Here is a 20,372-nt window from a genome sequence, read left to right on the forward strand (position 1 = left end):
AGCATCTTCGCTTTCGATCAGGAGTTATGTTCATCCTTCAAGCCGCCCCTAGCAACCGCTAGTGTGTATTGTACTCAATCAGTACTCGGATTATCTCCGCCGTTACCAAGGAATTGCGCGCGCACAAATCCCTCGCTGACAAAGGCCTGCCGATTTCAATAGAGTACGCCCGCCCGCAGTCCACATAGACAAAAGAAGGATTAGAGGGTGCTTCCTTCTCGAGTGAACGAAAGACACTTTCCAGGGCCCGGGACAATTACTTTACTTTTGAATTCAGGATCTGGGACTAAAGGACTCAGATTTGGGAATGAATTACTGAGGCAGAAAGAGAAATTGCTAAGACAAAATAAACCGCTTGTATCTTTGGAATCATACAATTCTAGAAGACAACTTTGCTATCATTTGAAAGGGGAGATGTAGATCTAAAACTTTCTCACAGCGTCAAGGGAGCGTTCTATTGAAGAAAAAACACAACTGACTCTTTCTTTTCACACTACTCAAAAAATTGTAATATTTTTTTGATGATATTAATCATTTCTGCAATATTTCATGTTCAGATAGATATTACGGAAAACTGACTACATGGCACGAAAGAGCAATTATTTCTTGATATGTGTAGAACTCAATTCAAAACAGTCGATAGTTTCAAAGATATGGCAGTTTTAAATTACATTGTCAGTCCAGTTTCGAAACATTCTGGCGTTAAGTAAAAACCTCTGGCACGTTAGGGGTTTTGAGCTTGGCACATTAAGAGAAGCGAGAGCATGGTAGGGCTCACACCTGTAAATAAAATGGACTGTCCCAGACCGCTTCACAAATTCGTACCAAAGATACCAAAATAAATGAAGAAAAAAATAATAAAAAATCAGTGATGTAGTTTGGCAAAAAAAAAACTGAATAGCTGTAGATATTGAGTATGAATTCCTCTACAAACTGCATTTTGGTTGGAAGATGAAAGCTTTTCTGATGGAATTTGAGGGGACTATATTTCATTGGGTACGTGTACGGAAAATAGGTGATTTTTTGAGTGACAAGAACTCGTAGTCTGGCTTTGCGGACCCCTGGACAGAATTAGAGCAGAACAACCCACCCTGGCAATCTGATGGATGAAAGGTAATATCTCACTTATTCAGGTTAGTGAAGATGAAACACCTTATTTCTCCCAGCTATTTTACAGAATTTTTTGAAATTTGAATTTTAACACACGTCTCTATGGGGAATTATTTACCCTTGTGAGCCCGGTAGTGTACGATTGGAATGGCAAATAGTGGGGGCATGTAATGACATAAAAAAGTCTTCCTCGTAAGGAAAAAAAAAACTTGGGCTTAGAGGTAACACATGTGCCTGCTATTCACAAGGCGAATTTAACGAGCAAAATTTGGGAGACTAGAGGCAAATGTTCTTGTATTTTTTTATTACTGGAGTCTCTGGGGATGTGCGGTGGTTTGAGCTGGGGTTTACTGGTTTCTGTGATTTACAGTCATCCAGTAGTTGCTTATTTCAACTTACTTGTCGTTGTACGTGAGTGACTGTGTTTCATTTGAAAAAAAAAAAAAAATGAGGCTCTGGCAAACTACTGACCTGAATGTGCCACTATTCTGGGTCCCCGTCAAAGTTCGCGCAACATCGACATTTACGGCAATCTAAAAAAAAGGGGGGTGCTCCTCTTTTGTGGAGCCCCATATTACTTGCAACTCGTGTTGTGCATTGTGCACAGTACATACACCAAAAAGTAAGGTTTCAACCAGCCAAACTAGCGCTCGTTTCGTCTCTTAGTGCAAGTATCTATAGGTGTACGGATAACACAAGCAGGATGACGTGCAACGTGCACCATCACATGTGGCGAAATATCCTGCAGCAAAGTATGCGCCCTAATTTCAGATTTTTTGATTTTTTCAAAGAGATTTGAAAGTAGTCTCTCTTTTTTTGTACCCTATTTCAGAATTGTTTGGGAATGATTCGGAAAGTACTCCTTATAAGAATTATTGCAGGAAAAAAAAAGAAGTAAAAGATCCCGGCCCTATTTCAAGTAATTTTCTGGGAATTTTCCCGAGAACAGAGAACCCAAAATATACAACTTTCCCGAAAATCGGGAACTTGCAAGCTGTACCAATGACCATGAGTAGGGGGCGCTGGGTCAGGTCAGTATACACTGCCCTTGCATGCCAGTGTCGACTTTGTAGAATATAATGGAATTAATACAAAACACGGCACGATGAAGAAGTAAGCGTTTGTGCAATATTACGCTGCACTAATGTAATTAATCAAACTCATATAAACTGTACGTAAAGGGACCTAGTAACAGGCATTCCATTAACCTGTTTCTGACGACGAAAAACATTACACAGATCTATTGTACGATGAACTTTCAGAATATTAATGGTTGATAACGGTGAACCCCTCCCCGTTAGAAGAAGCACCACTTCCGAAACAGATCTTGCATTTCCCACATTTCCCATAAATTTTAGTAGAAGAAAAAGAATGTTTCATTTCAGTTGCCAAATGAGCATATAGTACAGTCTACTATGTCGAAATATTGGGTCCCGTGAGATTTTCCTGCCAAAATTGATTCTTTTAGCTAACTTTGTCAATTTGGGGTTGCTAAATCCAAAAAACTTTGGTTCCATTTTTTTTCCGACTACGTCTTCAGTCGCCATTTTGAATTTCAAAATGGCCGCCATGGCAAACTGTATTTTGACCCATATTTCATAAAGTGAGCATCATAGAAGGTTCAGATTTGATGCAAAAAAAAACATGTTTGTGATGTCAGACATTCTGATACACAATTTTCTAATATTGTAGATAACTTTGACACAATTTTTAGGCAGTCATCTTGAAATTCAAAATGGCCACCATAGCTAAATATATTTTAACCCATATCTCAGGTTGTAAGCATTGTGTGGAGTATAGATTTGGGGCAAAAACCATGCTTATGATGTCAGTCATGCTAATACCCTTATGGAAAGAACAAAGTTTTACCACACTATGTAACACAGTGTGCAACACAGTGTCGAACACAGTGTGGAACACAATGTGTAACACAGTGTCGAACACATGTGTTTAATATGTGTTTAATATGTGATTTTGGGACGTGTGGTAACACTGTGTATTTACCACAGTGTGAAACACAGCGTCACCACACTGTGCAACATAGCGTTACCACATGGTCAAAAACACATATTAAATACACTGTGAATCAAACCACAGTCTCACACACTGTGACCACAGGGTTATAACCACACAGTCCTTTACACTGTGGTAGTCACCACATAATCCACCACACTGTGGTATTAACCACATAGTCTACCACACTGTGGTAGTCACCACATAGTCCACCACAGTACAACGTGGTAGTCACCACATAGTCATCAAGTGTATCAAATACCACATAGTCATCAGGTGTATCAATATTTGTAATGCATGAAGGCACGGTTACTGACTAGATAACACTGTTATTGAATATGAAATAACCTTTTCATAACAAAATTTATGACATTGGGTATAACATAACATTATTAGACAATAATTCAAAAGAAATCCCTTCACAAATACTTCGAATTAAGAAGTATTTTATGAATTTTCTAAAATTTAGGTTGCTTTTAATGAATATTCACGAGCTATGCAAAATCTGTACCACAGAAATACCACAGTGTTACCACAGGAATACCATAGGAATACTACTGCTGCTTCCTGCAATATTTTGAAACAGTACCCAACAAAATTGTAAGTTATTCAGCAGCTACAGCAGCTACCTACTGTGTAAATTTGAGGAAAGTTAATTTCATCAATTTTTAGTTATTCAAAATAAAAAAAAATGTAGTGTTTTTTCCTAAACATCTTGTATGTGGATATTATTGTGTTAAATCAATAATCTGAAATCCCACTGTGTAACAACATTATGGCCACAGGAGTACACATATTTCAATGTATACCACACTGTGTGTTCAGTATGCCAAGTATGTGGAGATGATGTAGGTGAATGATCTGAAACCCACAAAGTGACAACACCGAGCACAGGGTTTACACATAGTTCAATATATACCACACTGTGGTAAGCACAAGTCACAGTGTCCGGTATACCAAGTCTGTGTGGATTATGTGGTAAATGAATGATCTGAAATCCCACAGTGTGACACTATCAACACAGGGTTTAGGCACCTACACATAGATCAAAATATACCACACTGTGTCAAACATGATTCACAGTGTTCAGTATGTCATCTATGTGGGGATTATGTGGTAAATCACTTAAACTGAAATACCAGACTGTGGTAGCATTATGAACACAGGGTTTACACATAGTTCGATACATACCACACTGTGGTGTTTGTGTCCCACTCTGTGTTCAGTACGCCAATAATGTGGTACACCATGTGATGTCAAATTCCACACCATGACAACGCTGTGACCACATGTTTGGCACATTGTTTACACATAGTCAACTATGTCGTAACACTATACCACACTGTGGTATATGTGTGCCACTCTGTGTTCGGTATGCCAATTATGTGGTACACTATGTGATCTCAAATACCACACTGTGACAACACTGTGACCACATAGTTAACACATTGTTTACACATAGTCCACTATGTGAACACACTGTGGTAACACTGTGTTTATTCCATAAGGGATATATACATTCTTTTATTTAATGATGGATCATTTTCCTTAGCGGCCATCTTGAAATTCAAAATGGCTACCATAACAAATGTAATTGGACGGGTATCTGATATCGTATGCATTGTGTAAGGTTCTAATTTGGGGCAGAGAGCATGCGTATGTTGTTAGACATCCTGAAACATCTTTTTCTGAAACGATGGTTCATTTTGATATTAAAGGTGGCCATCTCGAAATTCAAAATGGCCGCCATACCAGAATGTATATTTTGACCCATATCTCATGTTGTACGCAATACTGACAGTTCACATTTCGGGTTTAAACCGGGCTCATGATTTTGAACATTCAGGTGCACTTTTCCCCTCCCTAAACTTGCAGATCACTTTCAAGGCTGCTTTCTTAAAATTCAAAATGGCTGCTTTTCATCTAATATCTCTGGTTACAAGCAACTTTAAGACATATCAATGTTTATGGTGGCGTACAGTGTACATTCTTTAAAACACACACAAACATAGGGCCTATGCATTCTGTAATAATGGATTATTTTTATTGATCGCCACTCTTGAAATTCAAGATGTATTTCGACCATATTTTGTGCTTTAAGAAACTGCAAACCCAAGCATGGTGAAACACTCATGTATAAGTCAATCACTTCATTGAATATTGCGTACGCGGAAGTGTTTCCTGTCCTGTAGGTACACTGTTGTGTTAAAATGCAAAAAGGCTGCCATCTGAAATTTCAAAAAAAAAAAAACACCTCTTAATAACTGTGTCTGAATGACTAAATAATGCCCCATTTAGACGATTTGGTTGTAAGAATTTACAATATTAGCCCTATATACTCTATTAATTCGTGGGATGGTCACTTAGATAATTAAATGTTTTCTAGGCTCATTCCCTGCACGTCTTTTTTAAAGAAACAGCACTCTAAAGCTGTACACAGGGGAGAATTAGTTTTAAATTCTTCCAGAAATAATGACTTTTGCATTTCTTGCTGTTGAGCATGATAATGAATTCTGCGGCTACCGGTGGTGTAGGAAGCTCGAAGCATTTTATAATAATTGAACAATTTATGCATACCCTTTGGAAATATCTACAATCTAATATATCATATTTATATGTATCAGAGGCACAAATTAGGTTGTGAGAGTTTACGAGGTTAGTTCTCTATTGTATCAAGTATCTACGAGGGTAAAGCGGGAAATTGTCCGGGTGAAGTCATACACGCCAAACTTCTGGAAGGCATGGACTGTGTGATAGCACATTCTGCATGATTCAAGATGTAGATACTTCATGGTCCATCTGCTCGTGGAGACATCCTCAAATTTTCAACTTCAGCCAGCACCATGAAAGGCATGAAAAAGCAGACCTTTAGTTGTTCCTGTTTTTTCGCAACAAATTGCAGAGCATAATCTCTTAAAATTGTCAATTGTACCTTTATCATTTCCTTTTCCAGTGATGGAGCAGACAACATGCAATGCAGTAAGTGAATCAAACCTACAAGATCCATCAGGATAATCGAAATGTTATAGAGTCTACGTAATAATCATCAATATCTCTCATTTTCCCGTTGCTCTAATACATACAACGGAATGAGGCTATCTGTTGTGAGTGACGGGTGACAGTAACTCCCATGGCATCTTTGATGAACTCTTGGTTTTTTTTTTTCCTTTCCATGATGTGGTCTCTGTGTCAGATGGAATTGACTGCTCAGTATTTCAACTTTCAGGCTGATTATATGGCTCAGTTTTGTGAGTTTTTAAGGTATGGGTAGGAAAAAATGAACCTTTAATAGTGAGAATGAGGAGAAGGCCATGAAACAATGAGATGAAGAGTGATTACTTAGAACTTATGCCTTTCAATACTGTATCGTTGAGGAATCCAAGATGGCGCTGTGCGGTTAGGACGTGCCTGAGTGGTACGGAGGCATTAGGAGGAAATAAAATTGCAGCTCATTTCGCCTATTACAGTTTGAAAAGTCAAAATGACATCGAGAAAAAGAATCTTAGACCAAGGAGTCGTTACAATCTCCCATTATTTCCAGGAAAAGGAGGATTCTGACCCTAAGATGGATTTTAGCGACGCTACTACGGAGAAGGCTATACGCAAGAACACAGTGACAGTGATAATGCACACGGCTTAACTTGACTCTGCAGTGCACACGGTAGTGAATCCACTTTACCGAGATATGGAGGGAACCAGCCCGGGCGCGTCGGCGGAATCACCTCCACGCTCCTCGCTTGAGAAAAAACGACGAGTAGACGGAGAGAAGTCAACCACAGATGAACTACTCGCGACCCTTATCCACAAGATAGACGAAATGAACTCCAATCTGAAATCCAGGTTGGACACAGCTCTTGGTAAGATTGAAACAAATGAGAAAGAAATCAGTAACTTGAAAGAGGAGCAAGAGTCGTGCCGTTTTGATATCAAACAATTACAGGACCAAGTAAATAAGCAAGAAAAGGAGAATATGAAATTGAGAGAGCGTCTTGTTGACCTCACTGCGAGAGAGATGAGGAATACGGCTGTGTTTTACGGGTTTCCCGAAGGTGTTGAAAACGCTGGGAAGTGTGAGCAATTGATCAAAGAATTTGCCAAGTGAAATATACAAATGGAAGGTGAAGTGAGCATTGAAAGAGCTCATCGCACAGGCCGCATCAAGCCAAAACCCGGCCCTCCTCGCCCAGTTGTGGTAGCTTTCAGTAGATACACAACCAGACAAACAGTGATCAGCAGTGCCCGCAGATATTTGAAGGAGAGGCCTTTTCAGCACAACGGAAAGGATCACCAGATATTTGTCGATGAGATGCTGCCGGTGGAAGTGCGAGAAAGCAGGAGGAAATTGCTGCCACTGAAACGAAAGCTGAAAGAGGAGGACCGAAAGTGAAAGGTGTACTTCAAATATCCGGCGCGAATGTTTCACAGGGAGACTGAGAGCGGAAAAGAAGTGGAGTACAAGCAGCACACCACAAGATAGAATGGATATTGGCAGTTTGCTTTTACACAGTAGACAATGGTCTAACAAAATACGACATACTTTGAAAAGCTCTTGACACGACTGCCAAAGCTCAGCAGTCAGCACCCTGTCATGCCAGCAGTATATTAACAGTTGATATCTCCGAAGACAAGATACACTATTCATGTGATTAAGTGGTAGGGAAAATCATTTGTTTTTGCCAACCTGAGGAAAAAATAACTGTGAAGATGCCCAGGGGCACTTGGATTCCTTGTGATCATGTTTTACTCGATTTCATGCAAATTGTATGTGTGTTCTTTTCATTGCCAATGTTTTTTTTTTTGTCTGTTTTGTCTTGATCATGGTGGGTCATAAGAATTTTCAAGGTTACCTACTTGTGAAATATGTATATGGATCTGAAGTTAATGACCCATAATGTTAATGGGTTAGGGGACTTTAAAGCCAGGAAAATATACTTTTGTTTTTTATCCAAATTGAAAAAGGATATTATTTTATTACAGGAAACCCATTCGACTGATAAGGATGAAAGTTTATGGAAGAGCCAATTAAGAGCCGATATTGTATTCAGTCATGGAACCTCCTCTAGTAGGGGAGTGTGTATCATATTTCGGAAAACCCCACATATAAAATTGACAGAGACAGTGAAAGATTCTAACGGGAGATTTTTGCTGGTTAAAATGGAAGTATATGGGAAAAAAAATTATGATATGTAATGTATATGCACCAAATAATGAAAAAGACCACACGCATTTTTTTTTAAGCTGTAGACTTGACTATACAAGAATATTATGATGCGGAACAGACAATATTAATAGGGGGAGATTTTAATTTTATTCAAAATTTGGCATTTGACCGAGAGGGCGGTAATATGAAGTCCACTTGGAAGCACTCTTGTGAAATAATAGAAAATATTAAAAACGTTTATCATGTAATAGATATCTAGAGAGACAAGAACCCGTTATTAAGACGATTTACTTGGAGACGCTCCAATCCTTGTGTTCAGTCAAGACTGGATTTCTGGCTAATCCATTAGTCTGTACAAAATATGGTGACAGATTGTGATATGGTCCCCTGTGTTTTGTCAGATCATGATTTTGTGAATTTACATCTGAGAATTAAAGAGTACACTGTGGGCCCATCTTATTGGAAGTTTAATAACAGCTTACTTAATGATGTCGAGTATGTTGAAAATTTAAAGGGACATTATGAGATGTGGGTAAATGAATGGGAAGATAAAAATGATAAAGGAAAATTATGGGATTGGTTAAAATTCAAAATACGAGAATTTACAATCACATTTTCTAAAAGGAAGAAAAATATAAAAGAAATTAGAAGAAAAGAATTAGAACAAGAATTGAAAATAATAAATGACATGGACCCGACAGAAATGAATGAGCAAAAATGGGAAAAGAAAGAGAAAATTGAACAGGAACTTAACTGCATGTACAACTATTTAGCAGAGGGGGCCATATTACGTTCAAGATGTACCTGGTACGAGAAAGGAGAGAAGAGTACAAAATATCTTTTATCATTGGAAAAGACACAAGCACAGGGTACAAACATAGATGTATTAGATACAGGTGAGGAACTTATTGAACATCCCGATCATATACGAAATTTTGTGATGAAATCTTTTGGTAAACAGTTTGAAAATAGGGATATAGTGTCTGACAAAGTGAGTTATGATTATATAAAAAGTTCCTGCTTAAAACACCTCACGGAAGATGAAAAGGCCTCTTGTGAAGGCCTGATAACACATGAAGAGGCAAGGGAAGTCCTCCTTGGGATGTCAAAAAATAAAACACCGGGTAATGATGGCTTATCGGTGGAATTTTATGAGACATTTTGGTCTTTGATTTCTAAAGAACTAATAGGATCATTTAATCATGCTTTTGAAAAAGGAAGTATGTCCGTGTCACAGAGGCAAGGAATAATTAAATTGATTCCTAAATCCCATAAAGATAAGAGATTATTGGGTAATTGGCGACCAATCACCTTAATAAATGTGGATGCAAAGATACTTTCTAAATGTCTAGCGAAACGTATGTCCAAAATCATTGGTAATTTGATAAATCCTCAGCAAACAGCATTTATTAAAGGCAGATATAAAGGTGAAGGTATAAGACTGATTTCAGATTTAATGTTTTATGCAGATGCCAACAATGTATCTGGAATTGTGTTAGCATTAGATCTTACCAAAGCATTTGATTCACTCAGTCATAGGTATTTACTACAGTGTTTAGAATGTCTTAATTTTGGTCCGTCAATGATACAATGGGTGAGAACATTGCATGCAGGTATAAATAGCTGTGTATTGATAAATGGCTTTACCACTGGTTATTTTGAAATTGGAAGGGGTGTTAGCCAAGGCGACCCCCTTGCCCCCCTTTTATTCACATTAGGGCTCGAGATATATTTAATGAGATTGTTAAATAATCCAAAAATCATTGGAATGGCGATGCTCGGAAAACAGATTAAATATATAGCTTACGCTGATGATATAACATGTTTTTGTAAGGATACAGAATCATTATCAGTATTATTAGAAAGCTTTCAAGCATTTTCTGATATATCAGGCCTTTGCCTCAACCGAAGCAAATCAGAAGGAATGTGGATAGGAAATGATAGACTATCTAAAGAAAAGCCACAGATGATAAAGTGGTCAGACAATGGTCTAAGAATTCTTGGAATCTGGTTTTCATATGACAAAAAAGAAGCAATCCGAAGAAACTTTGAAGATCGATTGGGTGAGATTAAGAGAACATTTTCTATTTGGAAAAATCGTAATTTAACGTTAATTGGTAAAATTCAAATTTTGAAAACATTTATTATGTCTAAAATAATTTATTTGATGTCAAACATTGAAATTCCTCAAGATTTTGTGAAAGAAGTAGAGAAGTTAATGTTTTCCTTTTTATGGAATGGTCCAGATAAGATTTCAAGGTCAACTATGTATGCAAAATATGCTGAGGGTGGTCTCAAATTCCCCAATTTACAATGTATCATTGATACGCAGTTAATTAAGTGGGTAAAAAGATATTATGGAAATCGTAACCATCAATGGGTGCTATTGGGAGATTATTTCTTAAAAAGGCTTGGTGGAATTCTAGTGTTCCAAAGTAATTATTCCCTTGAAACTATTGATAAGAGGGGTATCCCTCCATTCCATGAGAATATTCTACGAATATGGTTAAAGACAAACATACATGACGATTTTATTGGTGATGAAAATAGCCAAGCAGACATCCTACAACAACCAGTATGGAATAACCAGAATATTTTGATTGATAAGCACTCAATATTCTGCAGGCCGTTTTTTGAAGCAGGTTTATGTTATATATATCAAATATTTAGTATTGATGGACGGCTCATTGATTTTGAATTTTGGTTAAAGAAAGGAGTGCCAAGCAAATATAATATGATGTATATGGCAATTGTATACTCTGTTCAAAAATACTCGAAATGTTCCTTCAATACACTCCTATTGGAGATGTTTTGGAAAAAAGAAGTGGCTCAAAAACAAAAGGATCTTATTATCTCACAGTTACAAGATGTGAAATCAAAACCAATATATGAGGAACTTTTAAAAGAGATTAAATCAAGACCTTTTTCCGAAACAGTTTTTGCTGGCAAGTATGGAATTCAACCAGAAGATTGGACACAAATATATATGTTGCCATTTACATGTACAATTGAAGTAAAATTGAGAGAATTTCAGTTCAAGTTGTCGCATAATATACTTTACACAAATGAAAGATTGTTTAAGATGAAAATATCAGAATCAGAGTTGTGTACGCTTTGTAAGTCATGTGCTGAGACCCCTGTACATTTGTTTTTTTTTTTTATTGTAAAGCTGCCAAAGAATTACTTCAAAAATATGTGGATGAAATTGGTACGATCTTTCATGTCAAATTAGAAGATTGTACAAGAATTAGAGTAATGTTTGGATTCACCAAAGACTGGAAAGGGCCCCACAGGAATTTATTGAATCACTTAATATTGTTATAGAAAAGGTACATATATATTCAGAGATACAAAGATACAGGTGTGAAATTTCATGGATTGACAGCATTTATTGTTAACATCCGATATATAGAATCCAACATTGCAAAACGAACAAACAAATTAAATTTTCATTATAAGAAATGGTCCCCTGTAGAACATATTTTGTAGGTCATTGTAGAAGAACATACAGTCGACTCTCGCTATAAAGAATATCCATATGGCAGAACCCCGACGTGATGGGGTAGTTGTTTTTTTTTGTGGGGGGCCCAGGGTTTGAAAATTTTCCTATTCAGAGGTATTTTGCGCCCTGGATATGGCAAGATTTCAAAAGTGACAAGATCACGGTGGTTTCGCTGGGCCCAAGGAGTTTATTGTAACGAAAGCTGACTGTATCTTTAGGATATTGTTCAATTGTTGAAGAGTTTGATACCAATCTGTTATTGTTGTTGTTGTTGTTGTTGTTAATTTGTTAAACAAAACATGGTTTGTAATATGATTTTGTATGTTATGTTGTATAATGAAGAGGAAATAAATAACTTTGTAAAAAAAATTTATATATATATATATTGTATCGTTTAGCAATGACTGGATAATGACAGGTCTATCAGGCTGTAGAACCAGTAGAAATGATATGAAGAATTGGTGATCCCTTAAGCTTAATGACTTTGGATCCAATCTTACATGGTGTGTTTTTTTTTTTTTTTTTTTTTTTTTTGCACGAGCTGAATGTCTAGCCTTTCTCACAATATTCCAGAGATTAATATATTCTAATTCTCTCAGATACAAATTCTTTGTACAGAACATTAAAACTGCCCTTTTCATCTCTTTCTAGAGTATCTCCCTTGAATGTTTCTGATACCTGACTACCAAACACCACATTCATCAGCTTCAAGGCAGTGACAATTTCTTACATTACCTTCGTGTTATGATCTTCTAAGTTGTGGAGGAATTCTGATGGATGCAAGCGCCACAGAACTGACCTATCATTACTCCTTTGTAGTTTTAGAATCATTGGCTGTACAGCAGTAAGCATCTTGGAAGTCTTGATAATTGAAGATGACCCACTCAAGGTCAATCAGGAAAAAAGCCTACTTATTCCTTCTTCATTCTGTGTTAGTCCAGAAATATATCTAGCAAACCTTAAAGGGGAAGGCTAGTAACTGATCAGTGGGAATCAGTGGAAATGCTGGGAGATGATTGTTCCAATCATTATGGGATTCATTCAAGAGTTCATTGTATATCTATTGTCGTGTGAAAATGATTTGCTTCAGAACGGTTTCATATTCAAGTAATGTGCAGTTTAATGCTTCCAGGTTAGCGTCCCTGGTCAGTGACGGAGCATTAATCTGCACATTACTTGAATATGAAACCGTTCTGAAGCAAATCATTTTCACACAACAATAGATATACATTGAACTCTTGAATGAATCCCATAATGATTGGAACAATCATCTCCCAGCATTTCCACTGATTCCCACTGATCAGTTACTAGCCTTCCCCTTTAAGTGTGTCAGTTTATGGCCAACAAACTAAGCTTGCGAATGGGATGCCTGGTAGGGTGACCATAGCCTTTCTTGCCATTGCGAGACTTTTCCTTGCTTGCCTTCATTCTCTTGAGGCAGCAACAAGTTTTTGAAGATCACCTTCAATTGCATCAATGCTTTTGTACAAATGTTAAATGTGACCCTGCACCTCAAAACAAACAAAAAGTCGCCAGACATGAATTTTTAGTTAAGACCATATTCTGAAAGAGCAGACTTTAAGCTTTAAAATGATGTATAACTCAAATCAAATGGACTCTCCTAACCTATCTAAATATTGGAAAGAAAGCACAAACCCAGGAAAAGTGTGAAGTGAGAAAAGAGGCTCTGAAGTACAGTGTCTATTCAAGCGGTTAATCTTCACCAAACCGTGCTGGCTGTGCGATGAATGGGACAAAAAACAGGAAGTAACCCACCAGAGTAACAACAATGAAGGGATTATCAGATTAAACTGAAATTAAGCATGCCTCATTAACACATTCCGTCCATAATTAATGCCAACTTTCAAAGCAGTAGCACTATCCTTTCAAAAGCTATTAGAGTTGAAAGTTAAGAGTGTGGACAAGGTTTTTTCAGAAATGAAAAAGTGATTCTAAAGACACACCTAATCACACTATTCTACCAAAAATGTGTGAGATAAACTGCTATAAAACACACTTTCCTGCGCGTCTTATGATACCAAATTTTAGCATAATGTAAAAGAAGACCCGCTCTTTCAGAAAATATGAAAAAGTCAAGTTCGGCTAGGTTGTCCCATTTCACTTATTTCCAGTCCTCACGCAAAATCAGTGTGTGCGACTTTATGTTCGTTTTGAGGTGCACGATCACAAATATAATCGTTAACGAGGTTCCACAACGCAAAAAAAAAAAAAAAAAAATGTGTTGCCTGAGAGGCAAAAACAAACCGTTTTAGCAAGGAGGTACTAGGCAAGTACCTCCTTGGTTTTAGCGCGCAGTTTGCGAACCGCATACCCGCATGGTTATATGGGATGAAACACGCTTGCCCACACTCTCGGACAGTGGTATGCCCCCTACCCCCCCCCCCCACGTAGTTTTTGCCCCTCAGCATCTCTTGATGAGGTAATTAGAACCTCATCCTTACATTTTGAATTGAGAGATGGCTGTCATTCTGCGTGAACTGGAAATAAATTCAGTCTAACTAGGACAATTTTGGCACATTCATCTAAGGTGCTTACCACAGTATTATAATTATGTTTTCTATGGCGGCCATCTTGAATTTCAACATGGTGGCCTATCTAATGATCCACAATTAGGAAACAGCTGTACTGGACCGTTGGACACCACAAGCAAGTGCATTCTTGAAAATTTGATGCTTCTACAATAATTGCAAACTGAGATATGGGTAAAAACGCTATGGCGGCCATTTTGAATTTCAAGATGGCGGCCTACAAACTCTACAAAGCAATCCACAATATCAGAAAATGATGTATCAGAGTGCCTGACATTATAACGATGTATTTTGCACCAAATTTGATGTTTCTACAATGCTCACTTTATGAGATATAGGTAAAAATACAGCTTGCTATGGCAGCCATTTTGAAATTCAAAATGGCAGCCTACAAATTGTATCAAAACAATCCACAATATCAAACAAAGATTTATCGGAGTGTCTGACATCACACTCATGCATTTTGCACCGAATTTTAAGCTTCTACAATGCTCACTTTATGAAAAATGGGTCAGAATACAGTCTGCTAGGGCGGTCATTTTGAAATTCGAAACGGCGGCTGAAGACGTGGTCAGAAAAAATGGAATCAAAGTTTTTTTGGATTCAGCACCCCCAAATTGACAACGTTAGCTAAAAAAAAAAAAATCAATTTTGGCACGAAAATCTCACGGGATTACATAGTAGCCTCTACTAATAACATTGAGAAGGCTAAGTACTGGCCAAAATAGGTCCAAATTCCGCTCACCATGACCCTCTTACTGATAACCCCGTATTCTTGAAGGTGATTGCAATTATTTCAAATATGCTTGCTCATTGACGACTTTGAATGACGGAAGGAACGGAGATTTTAGACATGAAGGAATTTGAATGACTATTGACGAATACCGTGGATCGATCTGATTTTAGTCGAGTGTAAAGCATACTCTTTCCTTATCTCCTCTTGAAATGTAAACATTTTCACATGTAAAAAAAAAAAGCAAAACAAAACCTTGCATTACCATCTTAAACTATTTGTGGCTATTGGAACAAGTTGTATCACTCACCACTTTGTCCCAGTGCACCATGAACGCAACTCCTAAGTTCGTATGCTCTGACGAGTTTGGCGATAATGTGTATTCTTTCCGTAGTTTTTCCACTGCCCTGGTCGCCTCCTCAGTATGACATTCGAATGCAACGTCAATGCATAAATCCTGGTTACCTTTCTTTATCAAGCCATGAATGATATGAAGGCCAAGTTCCTTTTTTAACGCTGAGGCGAAGTAGAGTAGGTAACGGAACTCCTGAGATCGAGGAAGAAGCTTGTACTTCAGAAGGTCATACTTTGGACGGTCCTTGGAGAATAGATTCGTAATATATACCCCAGCAGTATATTCCTGGAACAATTTGTGTGGAAACAAAACAGTTGACTCAACAAAAGATGAAATGTTGGCATGTTGCCGACGCTCTCTACCGATGACTTTTTTTTCTGTTGTCAAAACTCCGACCATGACGCACGTTTGCATGGCATCCCAACACTCTCTGAATTGTTCTTCAGGAAATGAAAAACGTCTGTCCAATAAACCGTTTAGTGCTATCTCACTTACGTCTTGAATTGCCTTACTAGCTTCCTTTACTTTCTCAACTATGTCCTGTTTCTGCAAACTTTCACACGATTTTGTTGCGTAATGTTCTTTCAGAAAAGAGATCATTGCTCCAAAAATCTCCGAGAAAGTTTGCATTTTCATCATTTCTCGTCGCCTCTCTTCACTGAATTCCTCCCACATAAGGCAAAGCATTGCGCTGTAAATTGGAAACGGGGCCATGTTCGATCGGATGACATCATTTTCCTCCATAAAGCTGATCAAGTTTTCAGCAACAGCTCCTTTCTTCCTACTATAGAAGTATTTCCTGATATATGTCGATAAGTCCTCTTTCTTAAATCCTTCGACGTTAATAAATGTGTAATCATCAGCAAGACTCTTGGTCAGTGTGAATTCATGTATACGCCATGGCCTTGAGGTCACAATGACCTTGCAAGACTTATATTGTTCCGATACAAGAATGCGAATGACGTCACTGCTGCTTCCGTGTTCTAGGTTCCCGCTGAACTCGTCAAACCCATCAAACAACAGGAGAACGTTATGTAGATTTTTTGAAATGTAGTCGTCTATCAGGTTTGGTGTTGTTTCATTTGAATCAGAGAGATATCTTTCCACAATACTACCAATACTTTTGTTGACATCAATAACATCTCGAAGAGGAACTAGAATCACCATATCAAGATCCTGGAGAATTTTTCCCTGGCACCAGTCCCAGGCAATCTTGGCACAAAGTGTTGTTTTGCCAGCACCTCCGTCGCCTTTAATCAGAAGGCGCTTTCCCTCATTGGTCAAAAGGTCCTTGTATGATAGTGGCCTTTTCTGATTACTACTTAAGTCGATCAGACTCAGATTGGTATAAATATCATCCAAGTTTAAACGTTCCATGAAGTTAAGGGGATCAACAGTGACCTTGCGTCGCGTCTTACGGTAATACGCCTTCAGATCTTCTTTGCATCGTTTCACTTGCTTCTTTGTCAACGCCGAGTTTACTGATCCTTGAATGCAATAAAGGACAGACACAGGTAAATCATTTAGCCATGTAAGTTAGTTAAGGTTCATCCACCCTATGCTCTCAATTACGACCAAAAACAAAATAATTTCGTGACTTTATATGAAATACCAAAAAAAAAAAAATGTCGATAAAGCGTGATTGTGACTCTGCACCTCAAAACAAACAAAAAGTCGCCAGACATGAATTTTTAGTTAAGACCATATTCTGAAAGAACAGACTTTAAGCTTTAACCCGTTCCTTCCGCAATTCTCTGAGTGACTTTAATGCCCCCAAACGAGATTCTTTTCGCCCGTCGACAGAGAGGCACACAGGTTGGTAATCCAGCTGTGTGAAGGCAGTCAAGCGGTTCATTGTGTCCGCCTTTCTACGGTCAACTACATGTGCCCGTGAACAATGGAAATATCGATCGGGTGCGAGGTATGAATAGAGCGTGCGCTGATGAGCTCTCAGAATCTTTTGTTCTACACAAAACCAGGTACCTGAATGAGGTGACTGGGGTCAGCGAACCCGCATTTCTAACTGATCTCAGCCTTGATCATTATGTACATGTTCGTACGAGTTTACAGCAGAATAAGCAAAAAACTAAATCAGGAAAAGGTACATAATACTGTAAAACCCCCTTTTTTAACAGCAGGTAAACAAATCCTGATAGAATAAACTCTGATCTTTTTATCAAACCCACTTTTCTGAGCATTTTAACACAAAGAAACATGAATTTAGGCCACTGAAGAAGGCACCCTTGTCTTCATTTTGGGAACCTGGTAAACCAGGTTCCCGTATATCAGTTGCTCCCACGGGAACCTGGTAAACCAGGTTCCCGTAAGGAATGGGTTAAAATGATGTATAACTCAAATCAAATAGACTCTCCTAACCTATCTAAATATTGGAAAGAAAGCACAAACTCAGGAAAAGTGTGAACTGAGAAAAGAGGCTCATGAAGTACAGTGTCTATTCAAGCGCTTAATCTTTGCCAAACCGTGCTGGCTGAGCGATGAATGGGACAAAAAACAGGAATTACACCACCAGAGTAACAACAATGAAGGGATTATTAGATTAAACTGAAATTAAGCATGCCTCATTAACACATTCTGTCCATAATTAATGCCAACTTTCAAAGCAGTAGCTCTTTCTTTTCAAAAGTTATTAGAGTTGAAAGTGAAGAGTATGGACAAGGTTTTTCAGAATTGAAAAAAAAGGATTCTAAAGACACACCTAATCACACTATTCTACCAAAAATGTTCGAGATAAACTGCTAAAAAATACATTTTCCTGCCCGTTTTATGATACCACATTTTAGCATAATGTAAAAGAAGACCCGCTCTTTCAGAAAATATGAAAAAGTCAAGTTCGGCTAGGTTGACCCATTTCACTTATTTTCAGTCCTCACACAAAATCAGTGTGTGCGACTTTATGTCCGTTTTGAGGTGCACGGTCACAATTGATCTGTAAATCACATGCTCTGCAAATATCTTAGGCCAGTTACCGTTTCGCGAAACCACAAAAGTTGATTTGAATGGAAGGCTCAGTCATTATTCTTTTTATCAAAAGAAAATAGCGAAAACGAATATTTTGTTTTTCATAACACCGAGAAAAAAAAAATGAAAATATAAATATGTTATTGACAAGTTTCTGTTCATTTTTCAAAGTCAAACTTAATCCAAGAAACTCTATGTTATACCGATATTTTCATACAAAACGTGGATGAATTTATAAGATACAAAAGAACAGAGAGGATATAAAAAAAAAATATTATTTTCAACCCACTCTTTCCCAGATTATGAAGTCCCTACAGACTGTAATAATTAGTAGAATTCATTGTAACCACTTTTGTGTGGCACTGGGGATACTTTGTCACTTTTCAAGTGGGTTTGAGCTGTGAAATATACATCTAGATCGTAATGCAGCTTAACAAGAAGCTTCAGAACATAATTTATCATACTTTGGAGGAAAAGAGCCTTTGAATATAAAATGTAGAACTCAAGCATAAGAAGGCCTCATCCAAGTATACTGAGTTAAGTACGATCTAATGTTGTTTGCTAGATAAAATGAATCGAATAAAATGGAATACACTACCACCCTTTCCAAAAATCAAACAAACAGAAACACACACACACAAGCAGAAGTAGTACAATTGTTGTCGATTCGTGCATTCAATGACTGACTTTTTTATACACTCTATAGATGATTATGAAATAAACAAATAAAAGAATAGCAATTTATTGTGGTTGTTACCGGAAATTCTAAAGCCAAATTCCTCTCTTCTCTCTTTTTCTATTTTGATTTCAACCAAAAATTAGATCACAAAATAAGAACAATCGTGTTGAAGTATCTCATACCCATCACCAATCCTTCCACGCCTGATCGCTGTGTTCTGGCTTGTCCCCTACAGCAATTCCAGCTGCATCCTGTTAGAAATAATAACACACACACACACACAAAAAGCGACGAGAGCATCAACAAAAAATCAAAACCCAATGTGAATGGGCAGGGGGGAATCGAGAAATTCCGTATGGGGGAGGGGGAGCAAAGCAAGGTGCCATTTCATCCGCTGATAAGCAAACAAAAATGGCTTGAACTTAATTCTCTGGTGTACACTTTAATAAAAAGTAATATATATATATATATATATATATATATATATATATATATATATATACATATATATATACATATATATATATATGTGACCCTGCACCTCAAAACAAACAAAAAGTCGCCAGACATGACTTTTTAGTTAAGACCATATTCTGAAGGAGCAGACTTTAAGCTTTAAAATGATGTATAACTCAAATCAAATGGACTTTCCTAACCTATCTAAATAATGGAAAGAAAGCACAAACTCAGGAAAAGTGTGAACTGATAAAAGAGGCTCTGAAGTACAGTGTCTACTAAAGCGCTTAATCTTTACCAAACCGTGCTGGCTGTGCGATGAATGGGACAAAAAACAGGAAGTAAACCACCAGAGTAACAACAATGACGGGATTATCAGATTAAACTGAAATTAAGCATGCCACATTAACACATTCTGTCCATAATTGATATCAACTTTCAAAGCAGTAGCACTATCCTTTCAAAAGTTATTAGAGTTGAAAGTGAAGACTGTGGACAAGGTTTTTCAGAAATGAAAAAGGGATTCTAAAGACACACCTAATCACACTATTCTACCAAAAAATGTTTGAGATAAACTGCTTAAAAAACACACTTTCCTGCCCGTTTTATGATACCAAATTTTAGCATAATGTAAAAGAAGACCTGCTCTTTCAGAAAATATGAAAAAGTCAAGTTTGGCTAGGTTGACTCATTTCACTTATTTTCAGTCCTCACGCAAAATCAGTGTGTGCGACTTTATGTTCGTTTTGAGGTGCACGGTCACATATATATATATATATATATATGTATATATATATATATATATATATATATATATATATCTAATATATATATA

At 37.4% G+C, this 20,372-nt stretch overlaps 1 protein-coding gene and 1 pseudogene across 1 annotated transcript in view; one reads left to right on the forward strand and one right to left on the reverse strand.

Moving 5' to 3' along the window:
- Nucleotides 1–16,137, reverse strand: part of LOC140241084 (uncharacterized) — a 31,352-nt gene extending 15,215 nt beyond the window's left edge. Inside the window, exon 1 of the mRNA XM_072320851.1 lies at nucleotides 15,379–16,137. Coding sequence (XP_072176952.1) covers nucleotides 15,379–16,137 — 759 coding nt within the window. The remainder of the gene's footprint in view (nucleotides 1–15,378) is intronic.
- Nucleotides 6,809–7,600, forward strand: LOC140240857 (uncharacterized; annotated as a pseudogene).
- Nucleotides 16,138–20,372: the final 4,235 nt, after the last annotated feature.

This window comes from Diadema setosum, chromosome 17 (genome assembly GCF_964275005.1).
Source record: "Diadema setosum chromosome 17, eeDiaSeto1, whole genome shotgun sequence".
NCBI lineage: Eukaryota > Metazoa > Echinodermata > Echinoidea > Diadematoida > Diadematidae > Diadema > Diadema setosum.